General features: G+C 37.5%; 1 protein-coding gene across 2 annotated transcripts in view; it reads right to left on the bottom strand.

Annotated features, from left to right (window-relative positions):
- Positions 1 to 7048: 7048 nt before the first annotated feature.
- The window catches only part of PTCHD4 (patched domain containing 4), a 176068-nt gene continuing 157161 nt past the window's right edge, over positions 7049 to 25955 (bottom strand). For both annotated transcript variants that reach the window (XM_087817441.1, XM_016212799.2), the window contains exon 3: positions 7049 to 11839. In XM_087817441.1, the coding sequence (XP_087673567.1) occupies positions 10206 to 11839 (1634 nt within the window). In that variant the 3' untranslated portion in view covers positions 7049 to 10205. The remainder of the gene's footprint in view (positions 11840 to 25955) is intronic.

Here is a 25955-nt window from a genome sequence, read left to right as displayed (position 1 = left end):
AATATGGTGTGCCATGAACAGGAGAATCAAACTCATGCCCTACAGTGGTTCTTGTAAATGCTATATTCTAAGCAATTAAGATTATAAATTTAAGTGTTGTTGCTTAATTTTTGGATCCTTCACTTTAACAGATAAAATAGTATCAAGATGTATATAGCTGTTGGTTCTAGCATTTCAACTTATTGGAAAGGACAGTTAGTTTCAACATACCTGAAATTTATCCTTTATATGGAGCCTTATTCCTGTGTAACTCATTATCAAGGAGAATTCCAGAAAATAAAATGAAACAACAGCCAAAACACCCACATTTAGGCCTTCACTCAGATTATTAAGTAACTCACTTTTCATTCGGTCACAGGCAGACAGGAGAGTTCTTTCACTTATTTCTTCACTGACTATATAATCAGCAAGTGTCTGCTAAGCAGATGGACCTGTTCTATATACTGTTTGCCTTGCCAGCTGCCATTATTAAAAGCAGTAGGGAATTTCAGATTGGAGCACATATAAATAACAATGGATAATTCTTTTCTCAAACTTTGGTGTTTGCAAATATGTTCACCTGGCCAGTTTAGTTTTCTAAGTCCTTATTTCACTCCTTTCTAGTCATGCTCATTCTTACCTAAAAGAAAAACATGTTTCAATTACTCTAAGAAAAATCATTTTAGAAATTTTAAAAAAAATTGAACATATTTAAGCAAAAAACAAAACAAAATAAATTAATGATTAAATTATTAAATTTAGACAGGAAAATGGCTATTGAATAAATCTAGACATTTCTATACAAAATTCTTGGCATCCTTGTTTAAAAAGATATGAAAAACAATATAAAATGAAATGTTATTAGACAGAGTTCTCGATTTAGTCATGCAAATGATGAAGATGACTTTGCAATGACAAAAGCTCCTACAATGGGTTGCCGATTATTACATTGCTTCAGTGTAATTTTGGCACCAGGCGCACGTAAATCCTGGGAATGTTGGTTATATGCACGCCTTGCAATGCCAACACATTTTTCATGAGAAAACAGTGGACTTGGGCATTTGAAGATTTGACATTCTTGATTTTAATATTTAGAAGTTGTGATGACAGCTCATGACTAGTTTCACCCAGACTTGGAACTGTCTCACATGCAGACTAAGGGATGTGCTTTTTGAGTGTGTCCCTGGACTGCTCAAGAGCCACCAATCTATTATTGTTTCATCTCTGTAACTCTCACAGAGTAAAAAAATCACTGGTTCAAGCACTTTACAGTCAATTTTCCTGCAGTTATACAATGTAATGCAGTGAGAAGATCTGAGCAGAGTTTTTGTTTTTATTTTGAACTAACTATAAATTGCTTTAGAGTTGAAGTTAGTACAATTATTAGGGATCTTAAAGGGTCATCTAAATATTTCAATAACACTTTAATAATTTATATTATAAAGATATTTGTGAACTTAGAGATTTATAAAAATATACCTCAGGAATGCCAAGCTAGTTTGAATTTGCCTTATCTTAACCATGTAGGAATAATTGATATCTATTATCATGATACTACTTTTAATGCATTTATTCTTGAATTTTTAAGGGACAAAATTTATAAATATTAGAACTTGTGATTCAATAAAGGGCCTAAGAGGTATAGATTGTTACATTATATTGTGATGTCATGAGATGTTATGTTTAAGAAGTTAAATTCCTTGTTAGAAGAATCCCTAAAGGAGAGGAGGCCCAAAGATCCCACTCAGTATAGATGAAGAAGTCATGTATTATAACATTCTGTGGGGCATTTCATACTAACAATAAGAAATGAAGAAGGGCCCTGGCTGCTGTGGCTCAGTTGATTGAGCATCGCCCAAGGCACCAAAAGGTCATCTGTTCGATTCCTGGTCAGGGTGCCTGCGGGATGCAAGTGACTGAGGTTTCTCTTTCACATCCATGTTTCTCTTTCTCTCCCTCTCCCTTCTTCTCTCTCTAGAATCAATAAAAACATATCTTTAAAAAAAAGAAAAAGAAATGAAGGAGAGTACAGTGAATGCATGGACAGACCAGCTTGCAGCATTTGGAATAGCGATTTAGAAAGAACTGGTGAAGTCAACTGACCCTGGGAACTAAAGAGTAAACACCTGTATCATCTATCACTATTTTAATATGCTAACTATTCCTTGTTATGACTAATGGTCCTAATTTTTTGTTGCTGTTAAAATAAAAGGACAAAATGGTCAGAAATACTGTAAATACCTTTGCCTAGTGGCATTATAGTAAATATACTGAGATGACATTTTTGTAAGTAGCTAAGACTTTGTTATTTTTCTTATGTTTTTACCTTTAGGCTTTAGACCATAGATTTCATAAACAGAGTAATCCTGAGGAATTTAATAAAATTATTATAGCTCTGTGTATCCAAAGGAGGAAAATAATAATGAAATACACAAGGAAATATTTGCAACATGATTCCCCTGGATTGAGTTATGAGATTATTGTGATCATTAAATGTATGTTTACATGTGCAAACCTATGAGGAATAATTTATTTTTATTTTTATTATAGTTAGGAAAATCTCATTTATAAACTGTATTTTCAGTTATAGAGAATGGAGGTAAATTTTGATAATGAACCAAATGCAGGCAATTTTGAGATTTTGAAGGGCTCATATGAGAATATTTGCTTCTTAGAAAGATCTAAAATGGGCACTCGGGCATTTCCCTACTTTGAAGATATTTTGGAATGAAAATATAACATGTAATATTTTTTATATTGACATTTTTGGTCAAAAAATTTTAAAACTTTCTTCAATAAGTAACTTTAGTTTTAGAGCCCTAAATACAGAGTGGTAAAGCAGAGAGACTTAAATGGCTTTTTAGTTTATTTGTATATTTTAGGAGTGATAAGTGAGGCTGTTTTCATAAATGAGATGTGGTAAGAACCAATATGTCATTAAATATTTAAAAAATAATGTTCTTAGAAGGAAAGACACCTGAAAATGACAGTTTGCTATTGGATTGGATTGATAAGACACTGAAGTCTTATAATTTCATACTTTTAAATCATTCTTTATTTTGTTAGAGAAATTAGCATTTTGTTTAGCCAGGATCAGGAAAAGAAATGAAAATACTCAAGGTTTACTTTCATTCCTGCAACTTGTCTATGTATGGGACAAGAGAGTTTCTTTTCTTCTTAGTAGTTTTCTTCTCACTGATTGTAACCCTTCCAAAAGTGACCCATGTTTCAGAACTCCAATTTAGCCAAAAATAACAGTAATGATATCCAGTGGAAGAGAAAACTTAAGTAAAATGCCAACTATTGGTAGCTTTGTTTCTTTCTATTTGTTTAGGGTAAAGAAGCAAATTGAATTTTCCTTCCATGAATAAGAAGTTCACTTGGGATTATTCACAGGTTATTTGAATATTGTGCACCTCACTCAATAGGCTCTGCCTCAAAGTCAATGTCAGGTTAACTATTCTTCTGAACCAAGTTTTGTGCTCTGGGGCGTCTGTAGAGAGACAACCAAACAACTGCCCTGAGAGATTTCATATTAATGAATGTTATATTAACCAGAATGCACAAATAGGACTGCACATACGGGTATTTCTTTTACATTTAGGTTGGTCTCAACTTATAAAGTGAAAGAGCATCCAAGAGAGGTGATAAATAATATTGCTTTGTGGCTTTAATATATTGCCATTTAATCAAAGGTTGCATGCCATTTTGTCTTTAAATACCCTTATGAGGTAGCTTAGAGAGATCTCTGCCCTTTACAATCTGCAACAGATTTCCTATTTAAGAGCAAGAAAGTCTATTGCTGGAAAATATGCATAACTAACAAGAAAGTATAATAAGGTTGGTACTTAAACTCTGCTAAACTTTGAGCTATTTGCATTGATAAATTTAAGGTATAATTTATCAGTACCCAGCACTATTCTGTTTAAGAAGAAAATATGCCAGAATTTCTTGATTATACCTCAAAATGGATGTTGCATACTGCCACAGGGCTTGCGAGAATATAACAGTTTGGTCTTTTTCCAGCTCTCTTACTGTGACTACCAATTGCCAGCAAATCAGTCAAATGGAATGATGAAAGATATTTCAGTTTCCAGAGGGAAATTCTCTTGGACATCTTACATTAGATAACTTAGATGCTCCCCACAACATAGTGTAGGCAATCTCTGCCAATATCCAAGGTCATACATTTATCCAGGACTGGAAAGCAGCACACTTACACTAATCTCCACTTTTCTTTTACCCATGACAGTCTCTCTTAGTTATTCCTAAGGAGTTCTTCAAGGAACTCTTTCCCAAGTTCTTCCTGTGGGTAATAGGGCTGCTCTAATAACCATGAAGACATAGGAAAAGGAAACCATTCTGCTCCTCTATCTGGCCCTGCCGTTAGCCATGTGGGAACCTAGAACACACTTAGAAATGACTCCTAAAAATCCCAGTTCAAACATGTGACATGAAGCAGGCACCACACATAACCAGTAGATGTTTCTCCTCCTCTGTTTCTAACATTTCCTTCTGATTTTTAAGACTTCATAATTAACATGACCCATGAGAAGTGGGAAAAATAGTAGGGACTGGATTTCTATCATTTAAAAAAGTACAAATTTAGCAATGATTTTTATAAATACGCAATACATTAAAATTATGTACATTATAGAGGTTCTCAGTTTAGGGGATAAACCCATTTAATTTTGACAACATATTTAGAGGTGCAGAAGAGATATGATGTTACCTGTAGATTAGTCATCTGTATTATTCTTAACCTTATATATTTCTTTCTTTGAATAGATTTTCAATTTATAAGAAAAGCAAGTGACTTTTTTATGAGCAATAGAGAGGTCCTCATTAAGAACAGAGAAACATCAAAAAATTATTAATTATGTTTCAAGGATGTACAAAATCAGATCAATGCCAACAGCCACCCCTGGGAATGAATAATGCTTATCTGGGAGCTTGCTTGAGGTTTCTGTTCAAGGAGTATTCCTAGTAACCCACTTTCACCCATAAAATGATCTAGGGCTCGTGCTTGGAAATTCAGGTGCACTTTCCCTGCAAAGAACAGATTAGGAATCTGACAAATGAGAAAAAAACCTTCAAGTGGGATATATTTGCATATAATCAATTTGTTAGCAGTTAAGAGTCTATAGTTTTGAGGCACCATGCAATTCTCTGTGCTGTATCCTAAACTGGAAAATATGTGGAATTTTCCCACCTGTCCATCACACCTCCTTATAGACATCCTAATTTCTAAGCATGTGGGCTCATTTCTCAACATCCTTTCAATCTTATTCCAAACATTGTCTGATCTGACTCCACAAAACTTCCAACAGAACACTATCTCTTGTCCTTCTAATGAAAACATGATGGTGACTCAAATCTTGGCCATGTAGCTTAGAAATTAAAGTAATTTATTGCTGCTATGCCTACATATAGTCCCTCCCATGCTGGACCCAATGCAAAGAGGCTTTGTTGCTTTCATTTGTGAATTTTATGCTTTCATTTGGGTAAATATATTTGTAGTCATGATTTTGGAGATAAATCAATGAAAAAATTAACTCATTTTTTCTCTACACAATATATTGGCAGGTCATTGCTTACAAAGGGTTGGTGTAAATGCCTGCACCACAGTAATGATGCTGAGTTTTATGTTTAGATTCAAGGTAGGGAGATTTCAAGGGCATAACAATTCAGCTATAGATGGGTTTGGAATCAATGTCATAAAATTGGTCACAAAACATTTTTGTAACACAGAAAAAGCTAAACATATATTTTTTTCTTTTTTTCTTTTTTTTAAAGGAATAAAAGTTCTTCTAGATCTCTTTTGAAATAAGTTACAGGTTTCAGGTTCACATTTGAAAGGATTATCAATACCATTTGCAAACACCAACAAAATAGACTGAATAGAGAGATCTCTCTAGAAAGAGGTTAAGCAAATCACTGAGTTCTCCAATCCACAGGAGACAACATCTAAATTTCAGTTTCAAGGCATTGTATTCTCTGGATCACCATGAGATTAGCTAACACAGGACATTAAAGTATGCTTAATTACTGACTGACACAGAATCTGGTATGTCCTCTACCTGGAAGCCAGATTTAGCCTCTAGGATTTTCCAGAAGATACTCTAGAAGAGGTTGCTGCCATTGACACCCAAGGAAGTCAATTTTTAAATTGTTCCCCTTGGGATAGAACTTCCTATGGAATTTAGGCCCTTGGGACCAAAACCTACAAGGCATTTATTACTAGGTGATATGATAATTTTAATAAAAGTTGCAATAACCATGAAAATAGTGTCTTTAAAAATCTATGTACTATTTAGTAACAATGCATGCATAGTGTCAGGCATTCATAACTATTTGGTCATAAAAATATGTGACTGTAATTTTGATATTTTCAGTCAACTTATAAAAATACATGTAATTCTGAATGGCAATAGTTAATCCCTAGCTCTATCAACAAGCCTAGAAGGATTAGCTTATTATGAGACTGTGTAATGGGTAATTACAAATGGACAAAACTCTCACCCTCTTGAAATCAACATTCAAGAATGGTTATTCTAGCATCATGGAAGCTTCATTTGTCACAATTCTTCTTCTAAGCTCACAAGGTAAAACCAAAATTCTGTGGAAATAAATAGGAATGAAATGGGAAAGGAATACTCACACGATGCAACTACAGTGAATAATTCTTTCATGGAATATTCATGCACAACTTTCAAAGAGGTTCACAGTCCCTGGAAGAATTAATGGGTTGACCTTTAAGTACACCCTTTCAAAAGAAGTCAGCATGGTGGAAGTCAGCACATGATGACCTTTAACTATAAGAGATTAAGAATTTAACTTGTAGTCAAATTTCTTTCTACAATTTAAGTGAGTACCTCTTTGAAGTTTTATTAACCATCATGGAGAGTAAGCTCTTATGGTCTTTCTAATTTAAATATAAATTCTGATGGGGAAAAAAACACAAATCCACATTTCAGTTTAGATTCAGAAAAGGTATGGTTATTACAAACTTGAAACCTCTCACTTTAAGGGGAAAAAAAAAAAACAGGTGCAACAAAATAAAATATCTGAGACATTTCTTACAGGCTTCTTCTCTTCTAGGACTTGACTGGCCATCTTCTAGCAGTAGATAAGTTCCTAATTCGAACACCATCAGTATTTCACAAGTGGACAAAACAACAAGAGTAAACTTGAAAAACCAGGGAGAGCTGCACACAAGCTATTGAAAAAGGCAGAGGTTGGGTGTTACGTGCAAATCATGATCTCATATTTTAGGATGTGTTTTGGCATTCAGTAAGTGGAATTCTTGGAAATATCTGTTTCAGAGGGAGGTTGGGAGGGCAAGTGATGCTATTAGATTCTTCCTGGGCTTCAGTTGCTCCCTGGGACTGAGTTAGGGCATTTTGAGTGGTATATTAACTCTTCCAGAACAAGAAATTCCATTTCAATAAATTATTGCTACAGTTCACTAAAGAGTACCATGGTGTCCTGGAAAAGATAATGTCCCTTCCAAAATTCCACACCTCTAGTCACTTTGTTACAACTTGAGCCATAAGAAATTCATATTTATCTTAGTCACTTTAACCCTTGAAGATATAAACCCCAAAAGAATGTTTTTTCTTTTCCAAATAGACACTATGTAGATTAAGGAATTAGAGCTACCCTAGGGGTTTGACAATATACCCCACTATCCCCATATGCATTTGGCGACGGGCATGCTTGATTCTTTATAAATTACCCTGCAACTTTCTCTACATGTGAAATTGGAGGTAATTAAGGTAATTAAGGAAAAAAAGACCCAAGTAGGCAAGCTTTTTAAAAATTGGTAAGTGCTTGGGGGTATGGCATGTCTTGGAAAGAAGTAGAGTGATATAGTTAGTAGAATTTCTCAGGTGATTACTTCTCACCTTTTGAAAGGGATGTAAAACATATCTTCACAAATAATGAGTAAACTGTGAAAGAAGAATCCCCCTCGCCCCCAAGAAACACCCAACTCCTCAGAAACGTCTACTTCAGATATGAGATCATGGTCTGCATGGCTACTAATGCCAAACACCGGTTCATCCTAGCAGAGCAGTTCAAGAGGTAAAAGGCTAAGGTTATCTTTGACGAGACTTTACAAATAAGGTAAGAACAATAACCCTATGTTTATGGCAATTATTTTCCATACTCGATCCACTGATATTGTGCCCCAGTGAACACAATTGAAAAGACATGGATCATTCCTAACAGGAACTCAATTACCTCAAGGTAGGACAAAACAAACTCCACTTAATAAAATAAAATTTGGTTAAATGTTTTTATTTTAGAGACAGTTCCCCTTTCCCTTAATATTGTGGTAAACTCTTTATTTGTAATAGGTACACTTGTTACTTCATTAATCTATAAAATTCATTTCCAAAGACTACACCTACTGTATCACTTTTCTAAACTTAACTAAGTCCAGGAGATTAGTTTTTTAAAAAAATATTTTAATATTTTCAATTCAATTAAAATATACAACCAAAGTTGGTGGGAAACAGTTGCTCTTTTCCAAGGAAAAAGAGCTTACTAACAGATGTTATGAGCGTTGGACATTTGTTCAGTCCTACCTGAAAATTAACATATTCTACTACTTGGCATGGGAAAAGGCATTTTCTAATAATTTTCAGTGACAGAAAGCACAGCATTAATCCAAGTGAGCACCCAACAGACTGAGTCTATCTGCTGGGGAGCAGTTTTAAACTTTAGCTCAATGAAAACATTTACCTCGGTACTTTTTTTGAGAGAGAATTCAGCAGCAGTTACAATTCATTGCCACCTGTGGAAAGCTACTATCACCCTAGAAGGTGGGCCAAGTGAGGAGCACTTCTCAGGTAACAAGAACAATGATACAGCAAGGAGCTAAAAAAACGATATTGCTGTAGTTACAGTGACTACTACGACAGTGACTGTGGCCTGGGGTAATGTTCCAAATATCAACGCAAGGAACACAATAGACTTTATAGGATTAGAATATTTTCTTCACACTGAGAACTTGTCGATGGCACATGATGAGTGATAATGGTCCATTTACTCTATTTCATTCTACAAGTTTCCTAGTTATGTCTCCTTTCTTTCATGGTAATTATCTCTATCCCATGGCAGTATATTTTCACCGTCTAAAATGAGAACACTATAACTATTGAATGCCCCAGTTCACACACACACACACACACACACACACACACACACACGACAAAAGCACACACTTATTTACCCTTATACACACATGAACAGGCAATATGTATTAAGTGCTCATTTGCAGTGGGTGAGCTTTCTGAAAGAAGCCAAATAAGTCTTTTCAAATACAGAAAACCATTAAAAGCCAATAAAAAGCCATGTCAAGTATTTAGCTCTAACATGAGATTTTTAAACTTTGACCAGGTGGTAATTAATTCAAATGCCTTTTGTGGGGTTTTTTGTAAACCATCCAAAGCAAGAATCTCAAAGATTAACACACGATATATAGAATCTAGTAGATTCACATCTCTGATTATTTTGCCTACCACAGTTGAATAAAACTGCTGCTGAAACACTTGAGTTGATTTTGAATGGCCATGAATGCTCCTGTATTTGGCTAAGGTTGACTTGACTTTCTAGAGAAAGGCCGGCCTATCTGCAAACGGACATCTCCCTCCACACACGTCAATGCACACTAAAGACAAATCTAAGTATATGTATATATAACACATATACAAATATATGTACACATAAAATGGATTGGGAAGTCCTTTGGTTTAGATGGGATTAAATATATACTTCCCAAGTGCATAGGTTTCCTTTGACCAACCTGTTCAAGAAACAAATATGAAAAGTGCCATGGCAACTTTGACATTTTCTATGTCTTCCCTATTTGGAGGCCCCCTTCCCTCTCTTCTCCATCTCTCTTAAGCATTTTATTTTTGAAAGCAGTTGGTTCTTTTAACCTTCTAACACTTCACTGATTCATCCATTCCTTGGAAGAGCTCTAAGGTCACATCCAGAAACTGATCCTTAGTAGAGAAGATGGTTCAAAGAATTTCCCCCCTTCTTCGATTCCCTCTTCCCCCCAAGAAGCGGACACCTTGATGTGCCATGAATAACTCACTCTTGATCTGACTTGCCTAGTTACCCCTGGCCAGCTCAAGCAGCTGAGGTCTGAGCTTTACTCGCCCTGCATCGTTGTGCAATACTGGAAAAGAAGAGCAATCCGTTAGTCTACACCTTCAGACTGTGGTGACGTGATCAGGGTTCTCTTGAATTTCTATGCATTCAATTTCCTCTCTCTCCTTTCGTTTGGCGCGTTTCTTTTTCTTGTGGTGCTTTTTGGAAGGGGGGAAAAAGGTTAGGAACACAGGTAAGATAACAAAACAGTGCAGAAGTGTGCAACCCCCGGTGAGCAGCAAGCATTTGAACAGTGTGAAGGTCAGGTTCGAAGGCACAAAGAGGAGGGGAACCAACCCAATAAGAAAAGAAGTAATATTTTGCAAAATGGCTGTCCCATGCTCTTGCAGGGAGTTTTTTATACACTGTGTTCGGGTGTGCTCAGTTGCTAATACAAATGTGTAAAGCAGTGGTGCACAGTGGTCAATGGCAAAATTTAAAGTGTAGATAAGGCACAAGATAGAAATGCAATCCATGTCGACGTTCCATAATGTCATTAAGCCCAGGACGCCCAGCTCGATTGAGGTGACGCTAAGAATTAGCCAGAAGTTTCCCAGAGGGTGGATCACTAGGAAAAAAGTCAGGATTAACACCAGGAGGACACCAAAGCCTGCGATCAGAACAGGCACTGTGACAGACAAGCCATAATGGTCCATGAACACAAAGGAGGGGTTGAACACTATGAACCGGATGCTCTTGGAGAGGGACAGGGGCCTGAGCTTTTCCAACACTTCGATGACTTCCTTCTGCTTGTCTCTGCTGGTCCTGGCCACCAGGTACAAGCGAGAAGCAATGATGTTGCTCTCATCGCCTGCCTTGGAGAAGATGATGTCGTTGCGAAAGTGCTGGAACTCTGGCTTTTTTAAAAATGAGCCCTGCAGGACGCCGATGAAGTCGCTCTTGTTGTTGGCGCTGATGTTGCTGCCTTTCAGAAACTGGTAGTACTGCTCCACCCAGGACATGGCCGTGAAGCCACCGCAGAGCCTCCGGAGGTCCTCCTGGACGCTGCTGTTCCAGTACTCGAGGGGCTCGTAGACGTAGAAGCCGATCACGGGGCTGTAGTTGCTGAAGTATTTCTGCTGCACCGCCGCATAGGAGACGCTCGGCGACTCGCTGGCCAGCAGGTTGACCACGTTGGCTCTGTCACTGATCTGCAGGCACCCCATGAACGAGAAGGACGCGTAGATGAGATAGAGGATGACAACGAAGGGCTTCACGTAGATGTTGGTCACCCACTCGTTGTAATGCTCGCGCAGGAAGTGCTGGATGAAGTGGTGCTGGTAGGGGCTCGCGTCGTGGTGGGCTGCCTGCTGGTGGCCGTCGCTCATCACCGTCTGGAACCACACGGGCTTGCGCTCCAGGTACTCCGCAGAGGGGATTTTACAGCAGAAGACGCTGTGGTAGCGGTTCTGCTCCAGCTGGCCAGCGAAGACCAGGCAGGAGCCGAAGAAGGAAAGAATGTAGAAGTAGTTTAAGAGGATGGACACGCACATGTTCTGGCAGAAGACCTTGACAGCCTCGATGTTCGTGAAGGGGCTGGCGCCCATGCCGAAGGTGATGAGGTACAGGGCGCTGGTCATGGTGTAGGTGACCATCACGTCCGAGTAGGCATCTGCCACCCTGTCTTTGAAGGGCAGATTTTCTCTGGTCCTCCGCCATCCAGACAGAAGCTCAAACACTCCTTTAGTTCCATGACCTAGTTTAAGAAAAGAAGGAAAATAATTGTTTTTGTTTCCTCCTCTGTGAGTTCAAGTGAATTCCTGATAGGTTATTAAGGCTGAACAGTACTGTAAACACTAATCCTCCGATCAGGGTCCCAAATTTTGAGTTGCATACCAGGCCATAGTTGCTCTATGTTTCCACTTTAGGAAAGTCCAGATTTATTGGTAGGGTTGAGAAAAATGAAGCTTTGTTGTCTGTTCTATTAATTTGACAAGTTGTAATATAATGTGACATTATCTGCACACACATTGTCTCACCAAATGGATTATAAATTGGTGAGGGCAGGGGCTGTTATTTGTGCATTTTCAAAAGCCCCTTGACACCAATTCAGTGCTTGATCAACTGATATATTGGCTGATAATCCCTAACCTCCATTTCAGACTGATTTACATGCTGATTTAGGAAATTTTAAGATAATTTTAAACAATTAAAAATGGTCTTAAATTGATTTTACAACGTTAATTATCTGCTTGGTGGCCAAATGGCTTAGAAACCAATTCCTATAGATTTAATTAATTAACATTGGATGTGAGTAAAAAAAATTTTTTTTAATGCCAGGTCACATAAAAGACAGGGCAAGACCTTCGGGGCAAAAATCACAGCAAGCATTTCCTCTGGGCTCCTCCCAAAGACTTTATTCACAGAGATGTATGCTGACTAAATGTTTGACCGCCTCATTAAAATGCATAGAGAATGCTTCTTTTTATAACCAACCCCTGTGCGCACTTTGAAAATGGTAGACAAAAAGTTTATTTGACAAATACTCCTTGAGCACTTACGTGTCAGAAACCATTAGACCTGAGATGTTTTATTTCAAGAACTTGACAGCTCTTAAGATACCACCACTTGCTTCTCTTTAACAAAATCCAAAATCATAGCCCTAGCCAGTTTTGCTAAGTGGTTAGAGCATCGGCCCACAGACTGAAGGGTTCTGGATTCGATTCCGACTAAGGGCCTGTACCTCATTTGTAGGCTCAATCCCCGGCATGTGCAGGAGGCAACCAATCAATGTTTCTCTCTCTCTTTCCCTTCCACTCTCTCTGAAAAGCAATGGAAAAAAATATCCTCAGGTGAGGATTTAAAAAAAAGAAAGAAGTTATAATGTTATCATACTATACCTGCCATTTCTCTTCTTTTCACTTGCCTGAATTAGCTCTGTCAGTTACCATCCACGATATATCAGTTGATAACTGTCTGAATGGGAATCTTCATAGGTCAATCTTGCCCTTGTAGCCACAGCAGTACCATACACAAACCTTGTCTATGAATGGATAGAAGCTGTGCTTGGGCTATTTTCCAAGAAATCCATTGGACAAAAATGTAGCATAAAGGTAACAAATGAACTAGTTTAAGAAAACCTGATAAATGGACTTTGTGTCACACCTAGATATTGGAGTTCTGGGTTACAAAAGTTTTTCCAATTTACTTAGTAGTGCTTTAAAGAACATATTATCATGGCTGGGGTCTCACTATAATCACTGATTTTGTGCTGTTGATAGAGTTTGCTAACTGGCCTACATAATTCCTTCCCTTTATTGTCACTTTTATTTGGGACAACAATGTTCACAATTTAAAACTATTTCTCAGCCTACCTTTCAACTAAGGGTGGTTCATGTGATATATTTTTGGATAATGTGATGTAACTGGAAGTCATTTAAGGATACTTATTAGAAAACCAGAAGGAGTTTTGTCCTAATTGACATCATGGAGCCACCAACAAGAGCCCTGGCCTACCTTCCTCTTGGATTCTCTTTAAAGAAAATCAAATCTCCGTTTGTCTAAGTAAGGCTGTTTTCTGCAGGTGAATCTACTCTTAACCAAAAAAGTTTTGTAGGTGAGTTAACATCTACCCAAACCTCTTTTATGGGGATCTAAGAATTCTTGCTTTATATAGTTGGACCATGGAATTTACAGATTTAAATGTATATAATGCTGATCTTTGATTTTAAAGTCACATTGGTCCACCTATTACTATTAACTATTATTGTTATTACATTGGAGTTCTTCTTATTCCAAATATAAAGCCCATTTATTCTCCGAAGTTCTCTCTTGTGGGTCTCCAGTCAGGGAAGATCCTTTAACATAACAAGTAGAAATGGTTCTGAGAACAATCCCTCTTCTGGGTATCTACCCAAGAACAAAAACATTTATTTACAAATATATATGCACCCCGATGTTCATTGCAGCATTATTCACAGTGGTCGAGACATGGAAACAACCAAAGCATCCATCGATAGAGGGCTGGATAAAGAAGATGTGGCACATACATACTATGGAGTACTGCACAGCCGCAAGAAAAGATGAAATACTGCCATTTGCAACAACATGGGTGGACCTTAAGATTATTATGCTAAGCAAAATAAGTCAGTCAGGAAAAGCTAATAACCATATGACTTTACTCATACGTGTGATACACAACTGAAACTCATAGATACAGACAAAGTACAGCGGTTACCAGAGGGAAGGGGTAGGGGGTGATAAAGGGAAAAGGGGCCAAATATATGCTGCTGATTTGACTGTGAGCGGTGGGCACACAATGCAATATACAGATCAAGTATCATAGAAATGTAGAGTAGAAACGTATATGATTCTATTAACCAGTGTTACCCCAGTAAATTTAATAAAAAATTACCAACCCAACATATATGTACACTGAGTTAAGTCTAATGATTCTTAACATCAGTTGTTCATTTCTATCTTCTGCAAGACTCCTTGACCAAACAGGAAACTTGTTCTCATTCCCTTGACAAAAAAGGTAATATTAGGATATTCTTTAAGGTAATTAAAATCCTTAATTAGAGCACTTGTCTTTTGAAATGAGGACTTTTGCTATCTTTAGTAGTCACAAGGGGGGAAAGGCTACATGGAGCTATAGCTAAATGCAGCTTGCCTTTGCTAATGGTCACTCTATGGAGTATTAGGTACACTATGTAGGCTAGCGTGCTGCTCTAAATAGCACGAAGGTCTGAATGCGTAGGAAGATGTGCTGAACTATATTAGGTTAAGTAACCCCTTTAAGTGTGATAAAGACTGAAAACGCAATTTCCAAACACTGTTTGGAGATGGCATGTTTTATCTCATCCATAGATTTAGGTATTTTACAAGGTATTCCTATCAATATTCACTCGTTAGAGTCTCATCATAATTAGGCAACTTCCTAGCAGTTTGGATCTCTTACCTTCTTCAAGCCAGGCTTATCTTCTGTCCCCCCATGAGCCTGCCCATGAATAGTCTTATCTACTTAGTTTTGTTCATGCAGTTTTCTCTGCCTTATAACATCTTCTCCTTTCTCATTGCTGGTTGTTTAATTGAAATTCTATCTATTGGACTGTTAAGGGTCAGCTCAGTTCTCACCTTTGCAAAGAAGCTATCTCTGACAATTCCAGACATATTGATTTTTTCTGTTCCTTCAACTCTATTGCAACTAATTAGTTACTCGTTTTGACATCCAACCATGTGCTGTTTTGCTCTGGAACAAAAAATGGCTTTCTTCAGATATGTTCTATCTCTTTGGTTAGATTGAAAATTCTTCAAGGTCAGAGAATGCATTTCATATTACTTTTATACTCTTCAGAACATCTGGCAAAGTGATAGATGCCCAGAAGATGCCCACTAACCTCTTATTGAATTAAATCAACTGTAATTCTTGATTCTAGATGGAGTCAGGAAATACATGTATCTTTTAATTACTTATTCTTAATTATAAAAGTAATATACTTGAAGCATATTTATTTGTGTCAAGAATAGCTATATATTTATAAAAATTAATTTATTTTCCAATTACTATTGACATACAATCTTATATTAGTTTCAGTTGTACAACATAGTAATTAAACAAATATATACCTTATGAAGTGATCATCCAGGCACATCTAGTACGCATATGACATTATACATGGCTATTGAAGTATTACTGACTATATTATGTATGCTGTACTTTACATCTCCATTACTATTTTTATGACTGACAACTTGTACTTCTTAATCCCTTTTACCTTTTTTGCCAACTCCCAACTTCCCTCCCATCTGGCAGCTATCAATGACTTTGTTTGTTTTGCTTGTTCATTTATTTTGTTTTATAGATTCCACATATAAGTGAAATCATATGGCATTTGTCTTTCTCTGTCCAACTTATTTCACCTAGCATAACACCCTCTAGGTCCACCCATGTTGTTGCAAATGGTAGGGTTTCATTATCTTTAATGGCTGAGTAATAATCCATTGTATATACTATGTACCATATCTTCTTTATCCATTCATTCAATTTAACCCAATATATACTTATTTAGAGTTTGTTACACATGAAGACCTATTAGTCAATAGATTAAACACAAAGATCAAGAAACACAATCTTTCCAACATCTGTCAGTATAGAAATTCATTTTTACTTGGGTAGTTATGAGACAGAGTTCAGATCTAATAAGTATGAGTTTCAGATGCTGTCCTGTACATTTTTGATGTTTAGAAGCATTTCTCATCTCTATCCCCTGTGCCAGTAGCACACTCTATAGTTGTGACAATATAAAATATCGTCAGACATTGGAAAATGCTACTGTCTGAGGGACAAATTTCACTTGATAGAGAATTATTGGTTTATTCAAAATAAAAAGAAATAGCCCCCACACACATCATAGACATATTTAATCACCTTTTCCTGATTATAAACACAGGACATATTTATCCATCCTTCCAGCCATCCAGATAGATAACTACTTAAATAATTAATTTACAGAACTAGGTTCCTACCAAGAAGAAATTAAAATTAGAGGTTACTCTTTTTAAAAAAAAAAAAATTATTTACTTTTTAATTAAGTAATTAATTATTTCCATCACCATTTATCCCCTCTATGCCCTCTTTACATCAATGTCTCTCTCTCTTTATTTCTCCCTCTCTTTCTCCCTTCCCCTCTCTAAAAATCAATGAACATGTTCTCTGGTGAGGATTTAAAAAAGCGATTAAAAATCAAACTCCTTATGACCTGCTCCAGAGAAAGCTTTCTAATTTAGCCGAGGAGTTATATTTCTGCTTTGGTTAGCTATGTTTTCAATAGCTGTGTCTGTGGAAATCACCATTGGGCTCAGGTAGAAAAAAGCATTTTGACTTACTATTGGGCTCTTAAGCTATGTGACTTCTGAACTCCAATCAAATGAATGAATAATAAATGAAAAAACAAAGTCCCAATCAGCAGAACCAGTGCAGCAGCTGACAAAAAAAATCTGGGTACTGAATCAGCACTTCTGTTATTGTTCACTTTGGCGTTATATGGGACCCTTAGCCATTGCTCCTTCTCTTTAGTTGACTAATTCCTACTGAGATTTTTAAAGATACCACTCAAACACGACCTCATTTCTTCTTTGAAAATTTTTTTTTTTTTTTTTTTACCCTCACCTGGGACATGTTTTTATTGATTTGAGAGAGAGAAGGAGAGATTGGAGTGAGAAACATCTATCGGTTGTCTCCCATATGCACCCCCACTGTGGATGGAACCCAAAACCTAGGGATGTGCCCTGACCAGGAATTGAACCTGCAACCTTTTGGTGCACAGGCACGAAGCTCCAACCACCCAAGCCACCTGGCCAAGGCAAATAAATGGGCCATAATCTGTGTATAGTTTTTAATTTTAATTTTTTCTTGCAGCGTTTATTATTAACAAATCTTTATTCAGTATAAGATTTTGTGATATAGATAGAGTAGTTTGCCTCATTTCAATGAGAAAGACACCTGTGGAGTATTACTCAATGATTCTGTGGCAGAGGTGGTGATATATATCAGTGGTGTTCAATTGCAAAATTAGCATATAATTCATTAATTTGGTTCAGCATTATAAATGTCTATAGGGAATGGAATGCAAAATTAAGGAATTTGCTTTAAGTTGCTATTTGGCAGAGTATAAATGGGTCCATAGAGCACTCATGCTTCCTAAGATATGATAAATTTTTTAGACATTTTCTAATCCCCATGACGTCTAACCTAAAAGTGATGAATAGTGCATATTTGTAGAATGCCTGTTTTTAATTAACTCTCATCTAGGATAAATAGATGAGCTTCATGCATAAAGAATGGCCAAGGCTTTGGCCTCTTGGTACCTATAGAGCTCAAAAAGACATAGGATAGGAAATTATTCAACAGAATTTTCCAAGCTGCTGTTGCCAAGTGTGTTTGATGGTTTTGCCTGGAAATCTGTGTTGCTGCTGTGCAATGAGTGAGGGCCTAGCTTCATACTACCCTCAACCAGGAGGTGGCTTCTCTGGAGATGCCCCATCCCATTGCAGAACGAGGCAGGCTGAAACACGGAGAGACAGAGTAGTGTATGGAAAAGAGGAATTCAGAATGAACCTAAACAAACACTTGCACCTTAGCACTTAGCAGAAGGTTAGAGGATTTTATTAGGTTCCTTATTTTTAAAATGGAATTTAGCAACAGATTCTCATTGTATGGTTTTCAGAGGTATTATATATTTTCTACATATTTTAATGCATAGGAAAGAGCATATATTCTCATTCAGAGTTTGCATTCCATCATTTTTTGTAATTCTACATAAAGCTGAAATTTTAAAAATCCATTTCATATGTGTTTGTTCATATATGCGTGTATATATGTACATATGTATATACATATATGTATATATACATATATGTATATATAGGTTGTTTTAAAACCTAATAACTATTACAATAAAAGTTTTAATACTCAAAATGGGCACAACTAGGAAAGTAACGCTATTTGATATTGGTTAATAACACATTCCCCAGAGCCAGACAGCCTGAATTAAAATCCCAGGTCTTGCACTTTCTAGCTCTGTTATCATGGGCAGGTTGTTTTATAATCTCTCCATAACTGTTTCCTCAACTGTAAAATGAAATAACAATGGGGCCTACCTCAGAGGATTGTGGTGTGTTTTAGAGAAGTTAGCACATGTATTGAGTACCCAGTAAGGACTGCAGGGGTGCCTCAGTTTCCCAGTGTGCTCCATTCCTGAAGCTCGTTCAAGCCCGAAACGCTCAAAAACCAAGGGATCCCCAGCTGACAGCTGGGCCTCGGGATCCTGCCCCCAGCGGAAGCCGCCTGGCATGTTCCCTTTCCGAGGGGGGTTCGAAAACCGAAGCATTTCCTCCCGGGTTTACTGCGTTCCTAACCTGAAATGTTTGTCCACGGAGACGTTCGAAAACCGAGGCACCGCTGCATATTGAATGGAAAGGCCGGGCTGCCAGCTGCAGGCTGTCTGCCCGGAGGACGTCCCAAACCATTTGACTTTAACACCACCTTCTGAATGCAGCCTGCTTATTGCTCTTTCCCGCCACAGCTGAGCTGGCTTCAGGGTGCTCTCTTTTCAGCTCTCCCCGTTGCAGGCCTGGGAGCTGCCAACGGCTGAAGCACCCCCAAAGCGCCAGCTCACACATGGCAACGTGCTTTCTTGTTCTCTCCCTCTCCCTGGGGAAAGCACGACTACCAGGAAGCTTTCCATTTTCTTCTCAATGCTTTCCGCATCTCTTAAGTTTCATGAAATAAATATACATTGTTTTTCAGAAAGAAAAATGCAGTCCTGACAGCTGAGTGCTGCCAAGTAGGTGTTGGTCCTGCCAGAGCTGGTCTGGCACTCCCAGCTTGAGTCCTCTGCCCTGGGGTCCTGTTGAGCAGCATCAGACAAGACCATTCTGAGACTGCGATGGACTGAGGGACCGCTCCATGATCATGACCGGGGACAAAGGAAGCAAAACATTGTCTAAAAGAGAAAATGGACCAAATATCCCCTTGTCGAAAATAGTAGGAATGATTTCTGCTTCTTTACCAATCACCGTTTAGTCTTTGTCTGGCCCTCTCACCTTCTAGGTATAAAAATTATTAAGATAACTGATCATAGAATTATACTCTCTTCTTGACAGTAATCAATCAGGCTGCCTTGAGCCCTCTTCCAAATCTACCTAACACTTGCAAAAATCATATAGGATGTCCATTCTAATACCTGCTTCTGGAAGTTCTCCATAGTCCACAATAAAGTGTGTTCTTCCTCATCGTAATGAGTCAATAATCCTAAATTTCTTCAATCATAGTAGTGTTCCTTTAGTCTTTGGCTTGAAGGCACTGACATTATAAAAAAGTGTTTTGGGAAACAAAATTAAATAAAACTTTTGTTATTATTGTTGACTTTATAACTTGATTTCTTTGAGTATAGGTGTCAAAATAGCAGTATTGAGTAAAAGTTAATTCCTGGAGGATTTGAATTTCTAGACCATGTCACTCGTAAAAGGGATGGCTTCCTGGTGGAAGTAATGTTTTACTTGTATCCTCACTGAAAAGAGAATGCCATTTGGGCATATGGGAAGTGGAAAATGTTTTGAGAGGAAGGTAACATAGATATTAATGTAGGAGAAGGGAGGGGGAGCCATGTAGAACTAAAAAGCCATTGCTTTAAGCAGAGAAGAGCAATGAATGAAAGAATGGGTCATTGGGCATAAAATCTTTACAGTTGTCAAGAGAAGTAGATTGCTAGTTTATAAGCTAAACACAAGCATATGTTTAAAAAAATATCAAGACCTAGACTAAGAGATCATATAAAATGATAATAAATGCAAGAATTTATAGGAACAAAAATTAAGATTATCCTAATGTTTATTGAGGTAAATGCATTTAAATAACAAAAAATTAGTCAGAAAAATTAATTTATTCATATGAAAATATTTCCTGAATGCCTCCCATTATGAAATATGGTAAAATGTCATCCCTTTGAAGTTAATAACTCCCATTTGTCCCTCTTGAAAACCACATCACATCTATATGTCTGAATTTAGCAGTTCATTAGTTACAAGATTTGGGGTTCTTCAGCCCTATAAAGAGTCAAAGCGGTGATGACTTAGGATTTGTGCAACACCAAGATCTGGAAAATACTTTTTAAATGTCTGATTCAATCATTCAGTAACATGTTTGAAATTGAAGGAATCTTAGCAAATTAAAACTATGCAGTTTTGGTTTCTAATAAATATTTTCAAGAGAAAAATCTTCAAAGTGGTAGCACAAATGCTTGATAAAAGCATAATGTTTCAAAGGGCAAGTTTTCTGGGAGCACCCAAGTTTTTTGGGTGGGTGGCTGCCTTTCTTACCAATGAAGATGGAATAAAAACACCCCATGGCTGGAATTCTCTCTGAACAGGATAGCCTGACGCTTGTGGAAATTTAATTAACCAGAAAGCTCAGGAACTGAATCATCTGAGTAGTCATTAAATCCAGCAACCAGAACTTCCTTTTTGATTCAACTTTTGTTGGTTGATTAACTTTATTGAATAAGAATTCTAAAATGCATTAGATTTGCACTTCTCTTCTGTGCTGTATCAAATCCTAATAAATGAAGGAAGGGAGGGAGGGAGGGAGGGAGGGAGGGAGGGAGGGAGGGAGGGAGGGAGGGAGGGAGGGAGGGAGGGAGGGAGGGAGGGAGGGAGGGAGGGAGAAGAAAAAGACAAGGCAGCATGAACAGCAATTAAAAGAATGTGCTCTGGAGTAACACATTTGGTTCCAGCTCTGCCATCACTGTGTGATGTGCGAGGTGGAGAGAATTAATTTAAACTCTATGTGCCTTACTTTCTTAGTCTGGAAAATGGGGATAAAAATAGTACCTATCTTAAGGGATTAAATGAAGTTTAAATAAGATAATAGTTATAATGTGCTTAGAACAGTGCCTGGCACACAGGAAACACCCAATGAAATAACTACTATTATTTATTGAATAATACATTCCAGGTCATCATTTTCTCATGCACCAATAATCAGGAGGCAATGTGGCACACTGGTCAAAGCACTGAGCTCTGTGGGTTTATGCGTCCTTAATCCCATTTGTTAGATGTGTGATCTTGGGCAAACTAACAACTCCGCGGCTGGATTTGACCACCTGTAAAATGAAGAGAATGACAAAACCTGCTTTAAAGGATTGCTGTATTAAAGGTAACCTAGGCTCTAGGCTCATGAATCCCGTAGCTTAAATATCTGGCCCACAATTAGAGCTCTCTCAAATGTTTGGTATTATTGACTAGTATTACATAGTTGTGGGAGTGTAGGAATTTAGGTTGAATGTGTACCAGACCTAGAACACAAAGTTTAAAAGTTTTCTTCTCTGATTACGATGCTGATTAATAAAGGGTTTTAGTTAACTGGAGTCAACTAATTGCAGTATTCTGTACCTGTGTGTTCTTATTCAGAATAAGCTAATAGAATCGCTCTCATTTAGCAGGAGAGAAGCTGAAAGGGAGCTTTGCAGCCACTGATTTCTGTGTTCTATAACTCACGGAGCAGACCAGAGTCCCTTCCAGAAGGAGAGCGCAGCAGCGATGCTGGGCAGCGGGCTGAGCTTCACCAGCCCCAGGGCAAGGAGACCTTTTTCCAGAGGGTACTCTGAAAGTGACTGAATTGGTATCATTTCAATATACCCCTGATGAGTACAGACTTCCTTTTCAGTTGAAAAGGCTCTTTCTTGACATATTTTCCTGTAACCTGTCCCCTTTCAGCAGCTCACACCTTAGCTTAGTCTTATGGCAACACAAATTTCTAGAAAGGAGTTATCTCAGAAAATGTTAGGTGTTAATGTCCAAAGGCAAAAGACAGAGGACAGTGGGTGGGGCAGACAGTATCCTGGAAGAGGGGTCCCATAATCACGCTTCTGTGTTTCATTCTTGAAGATGTCCATAAAAATGCTAGCTTATCATGATGATATGCCAGGCCACCAAACAGTGTCAGTGAATGAAAATTGTAGGAAACTCATTACCCTCTTATGATAAATCTATCCCTTCTCTTCATCTTAATAACGCTTATGGACTTTGTCCAGTCCATTTCCATGAGTCAAAAATTAATCAAGAAACAACATAGCATCACTAATCATCAGGAAAATGCAAACCAAAACCAGAGTGAGATATCACCTCCCACGTGTCAGAATGGCTATTAACTAAGATCTGGAAACAGCCCAAGTGCCCATCAGTAAATGAATAGATAAAAAAGCTGTGGTACATTTACACAATGGAATACTATGCAGCTGTAAAGAAGAAGGAACTCTTTCTTACCCTTTGTAACAGCATGGATGGACCTGGAGATTATTGTGCTAATCAAAATAAGCCAGACAGAGAAAGACTAATATCACATGATCTCACTTACATGTGAAATCTAACGAACAAAATAAGCTGATGAAGGAAATAGGTCCAGAGGCATGGATGCAAGAACAGACTGACAAATCTCAGAGACGGGAAGAAATTAACCAAACAGCATATGTGCATAGCCCGTGGACACAGACAATAGTGTGGTGAAGGCCTGGGGTAGGGTGGGGGCTAGGTGGAGGGGGGAAAACGGGAGGGAAATGGAGGACATCTGTAATACTGACAACAATAAATTTTTTAAAGAGACAAAAAAACCCCACAAGTGTTCCTTAGGATGCGGAGAAAAAGGACCCTGTGCTCTGTTGGCGGTAATATAAATTGGTGCAGTCATTATGGAAAACAGTATAGAGGCTCCAAAAAATTTAAAAATAAAACTACCATATGGCCCAGCAATTCCACTATTGGGTATTTTCCCCAAGGAAATTAAGATGCTAACTTGAAAAGATATCTATACCCCCATGTACATTGCAGCATTATTGACAAGAAATGGAAACAACCTAAGTGTCCATTGATGGATCAATGAGGAATGGATTAAAAAATTTAAAAGCCACAAAAATAAATGAATAAAATTCTGCAATTTGTGACAATATGGAAGGACTTGAGAGCATTATACTAAGTGAAACAGGTGAGACAGAGAAAGATAGTGTATAATCTCACCGAGAGAAGTGGAATCTAAAAACAAAACAAAACAAAACAAAAAACTCATAGATACAGAGAATACATTGGTGGTTGCCAGAGATGGGGAATGAAGAATGGGAAAAGGTGATCAAAAGATACAGACTGGCAGTTATAAAATAAATAAGTCCTGGTGATGTAATTTTTACATAATTATGCTGTAATTATAGTACAGCATAGTGACTATAATTAATAATACTGCATTGTGTATTTGAATGTTGCTAAGAGAGTAAATCCTAAAAGTTCTCATCACACACACAAAAATGTAACTGTGTGATGATTTTAACTAGATTTATTATGGTGATCACTTTGCAATATATACAAATATCAAATTATTTTATTGTATACCTTAAACTAATATTAATATGACATAATGCTATATGTTAATTATATCTCAATTTAAAAAAATAATAATCCTTCCAGATAGCTATGACTATAGAACAACCAACTGGATTCTAGGGTAGAATGATTTTTGGCCAAGTGACCATCAGGAAGTTGAGGCAAATGATCTGAAGGTTTCTAATCCTTAGAGATATAAGAAAACTCTAGGGCAATTTCCGGAATTAAAAAATTTGAAAACATGTCCTCATTATTTATTTTCAGAACATTTTTACTTATAATTAACTGATAACAACCCAGGGCACAGAAATGTTGAACAAAGAGCTAGTAAAAGAATGTCAGCAGCTTTTAAGATTTATTATCTCTCTGATACCTGAGGTTTCTCAAGGAGTAGACTGTATTAACAGTAACATGGGAATCTTCAATAAAAAAGCACACCTCTTAAAAAAATCAATCTATTAATCAGCAGATTAAGCACCTACCATATGCAAATCATGGTGCTACATGAGAGCACATTCAGCTCCCTCCGTGATGGGTACACTCTTTCCATATGCTCAAGGGTACATCCTGCCCAGGTACTTTCTGAATTTGGAAAGTTTTCCCATATTTAGTGTTAAAATTAATTACCTAAAATTTCTAAAATTTGCTTTCAATTCTATTGTCTGGAATATATGCCAATTTTCTGCCACATACCCTTAATTCACATATTGGCAACAGTAGCATAGTACCTCCCATCTTCTTGAGGCCAATCATCTCATTACTTTCACTGTTTCTCTGATGATATCTACAGAGAATTCCATATAAGTATATAGCAATGAGAGTGCCTTGAAACCAAGGACCATGTGTTCATTTTTTTGTCTGTTACCTCGCAGTGTCATGGTGTAGAAGGTATTAAAGTAATACTTTTTGAGTCTAGTTTTGATAAAAAATTTATAGCTAAACTTGCTAAGCTTAGAAGTTGATTGCAGTATTACAGAGAGTAGCAGATGATAAGGCCTGCGGTCATCTCTGAGTTACAGTTAGGAAGCACAGCAGATGGACTCATATTTACATCATGTGAATTGTTATGCTCCTTCCCTCTTCTCCTGTACTTTAGTGGCTCATGGCAGTCTCTTCAAATTTGACGGTTGGGGTGAATTCTGAGACAGATGCAGTCAAGTTAGCATTGCAGAAAGCATGTCCTCAACAACTGTGGCGGACCACAAAGGAAGCACCCATTTCTTTCTCATGAGGCTGAGTATCCTAAGAGTACTTCTGGGTAGATTTATAAAATCTGTAAATAAACTAATACAGTGCATGAAAAAATAAAAATAAAAAGGAGAGAGACAGGTTTTCTATACTAGCTCTCCATGCAGCAGAGCTGGCCGGACTTGTCAGGAGAGTTGCCTACCCTTTTAGAATAATGCTAAGAAAAACTGTTACTGTGTGGAAAGCTACAAGTGGAAATTATTTCAGTACACAATTTAAGGAATTAGTCTTCCATGAAAATGGAAATACTCCTGGGAAGATCCACCTTGTAAGCATAGTAATTTATTCCTTTGGATGAATGAGTTTTTCATATCCTTTCCTAAAATGAATATATGTTGACAAAGTAGGCTGGGCACAAAGGAAGGACCCACTAATGAGGACATACTCACAAAAAAGATCTTGAGGAATATCACTGCATATGAACCTCATGAACTCCTCCTGAAGCAGACATACCACCACTGTCCCTTATTTAATAGTCAGAAAACGGAAATGCAGGGACATGTGGCTTTTACAGAGTCATTTGGTGCTCAGGACCAGCTCCCACATCTTCAGCCTCTTACCCCAGTATAAATAGATCTTGAGGACAGTGGCTGTGTCTTGCTTTGATTTTTATATAGCCGTATCCTAAGGTAGTGCTCAGCACTCAGTAATTATTTATTGTGAAGTTGTGAAGAATGGATGTGTGCCTCTGAGTT

The sequence above is a fragment of the Miniopterus natalensis genome, chromosome 5 (genome assembly GCF_054644295.1).
Source record: "Miniopterus natalensis isolate mMinNat1 chromosome 5, mMinNat1.hap1, whole genome shotgun sequence".
NCBI classification, from domain to species: Eukaryota; Metazoa; Chordata; class Mammalia; order Chiroptera; family Miniopteridae; genus Miniopterus; species Miniopterus natalensis.
Note: the sequence above shows the minus strand (reverse complement) of the source record. Positions and strands in the feature narration are given on the sequence as shown.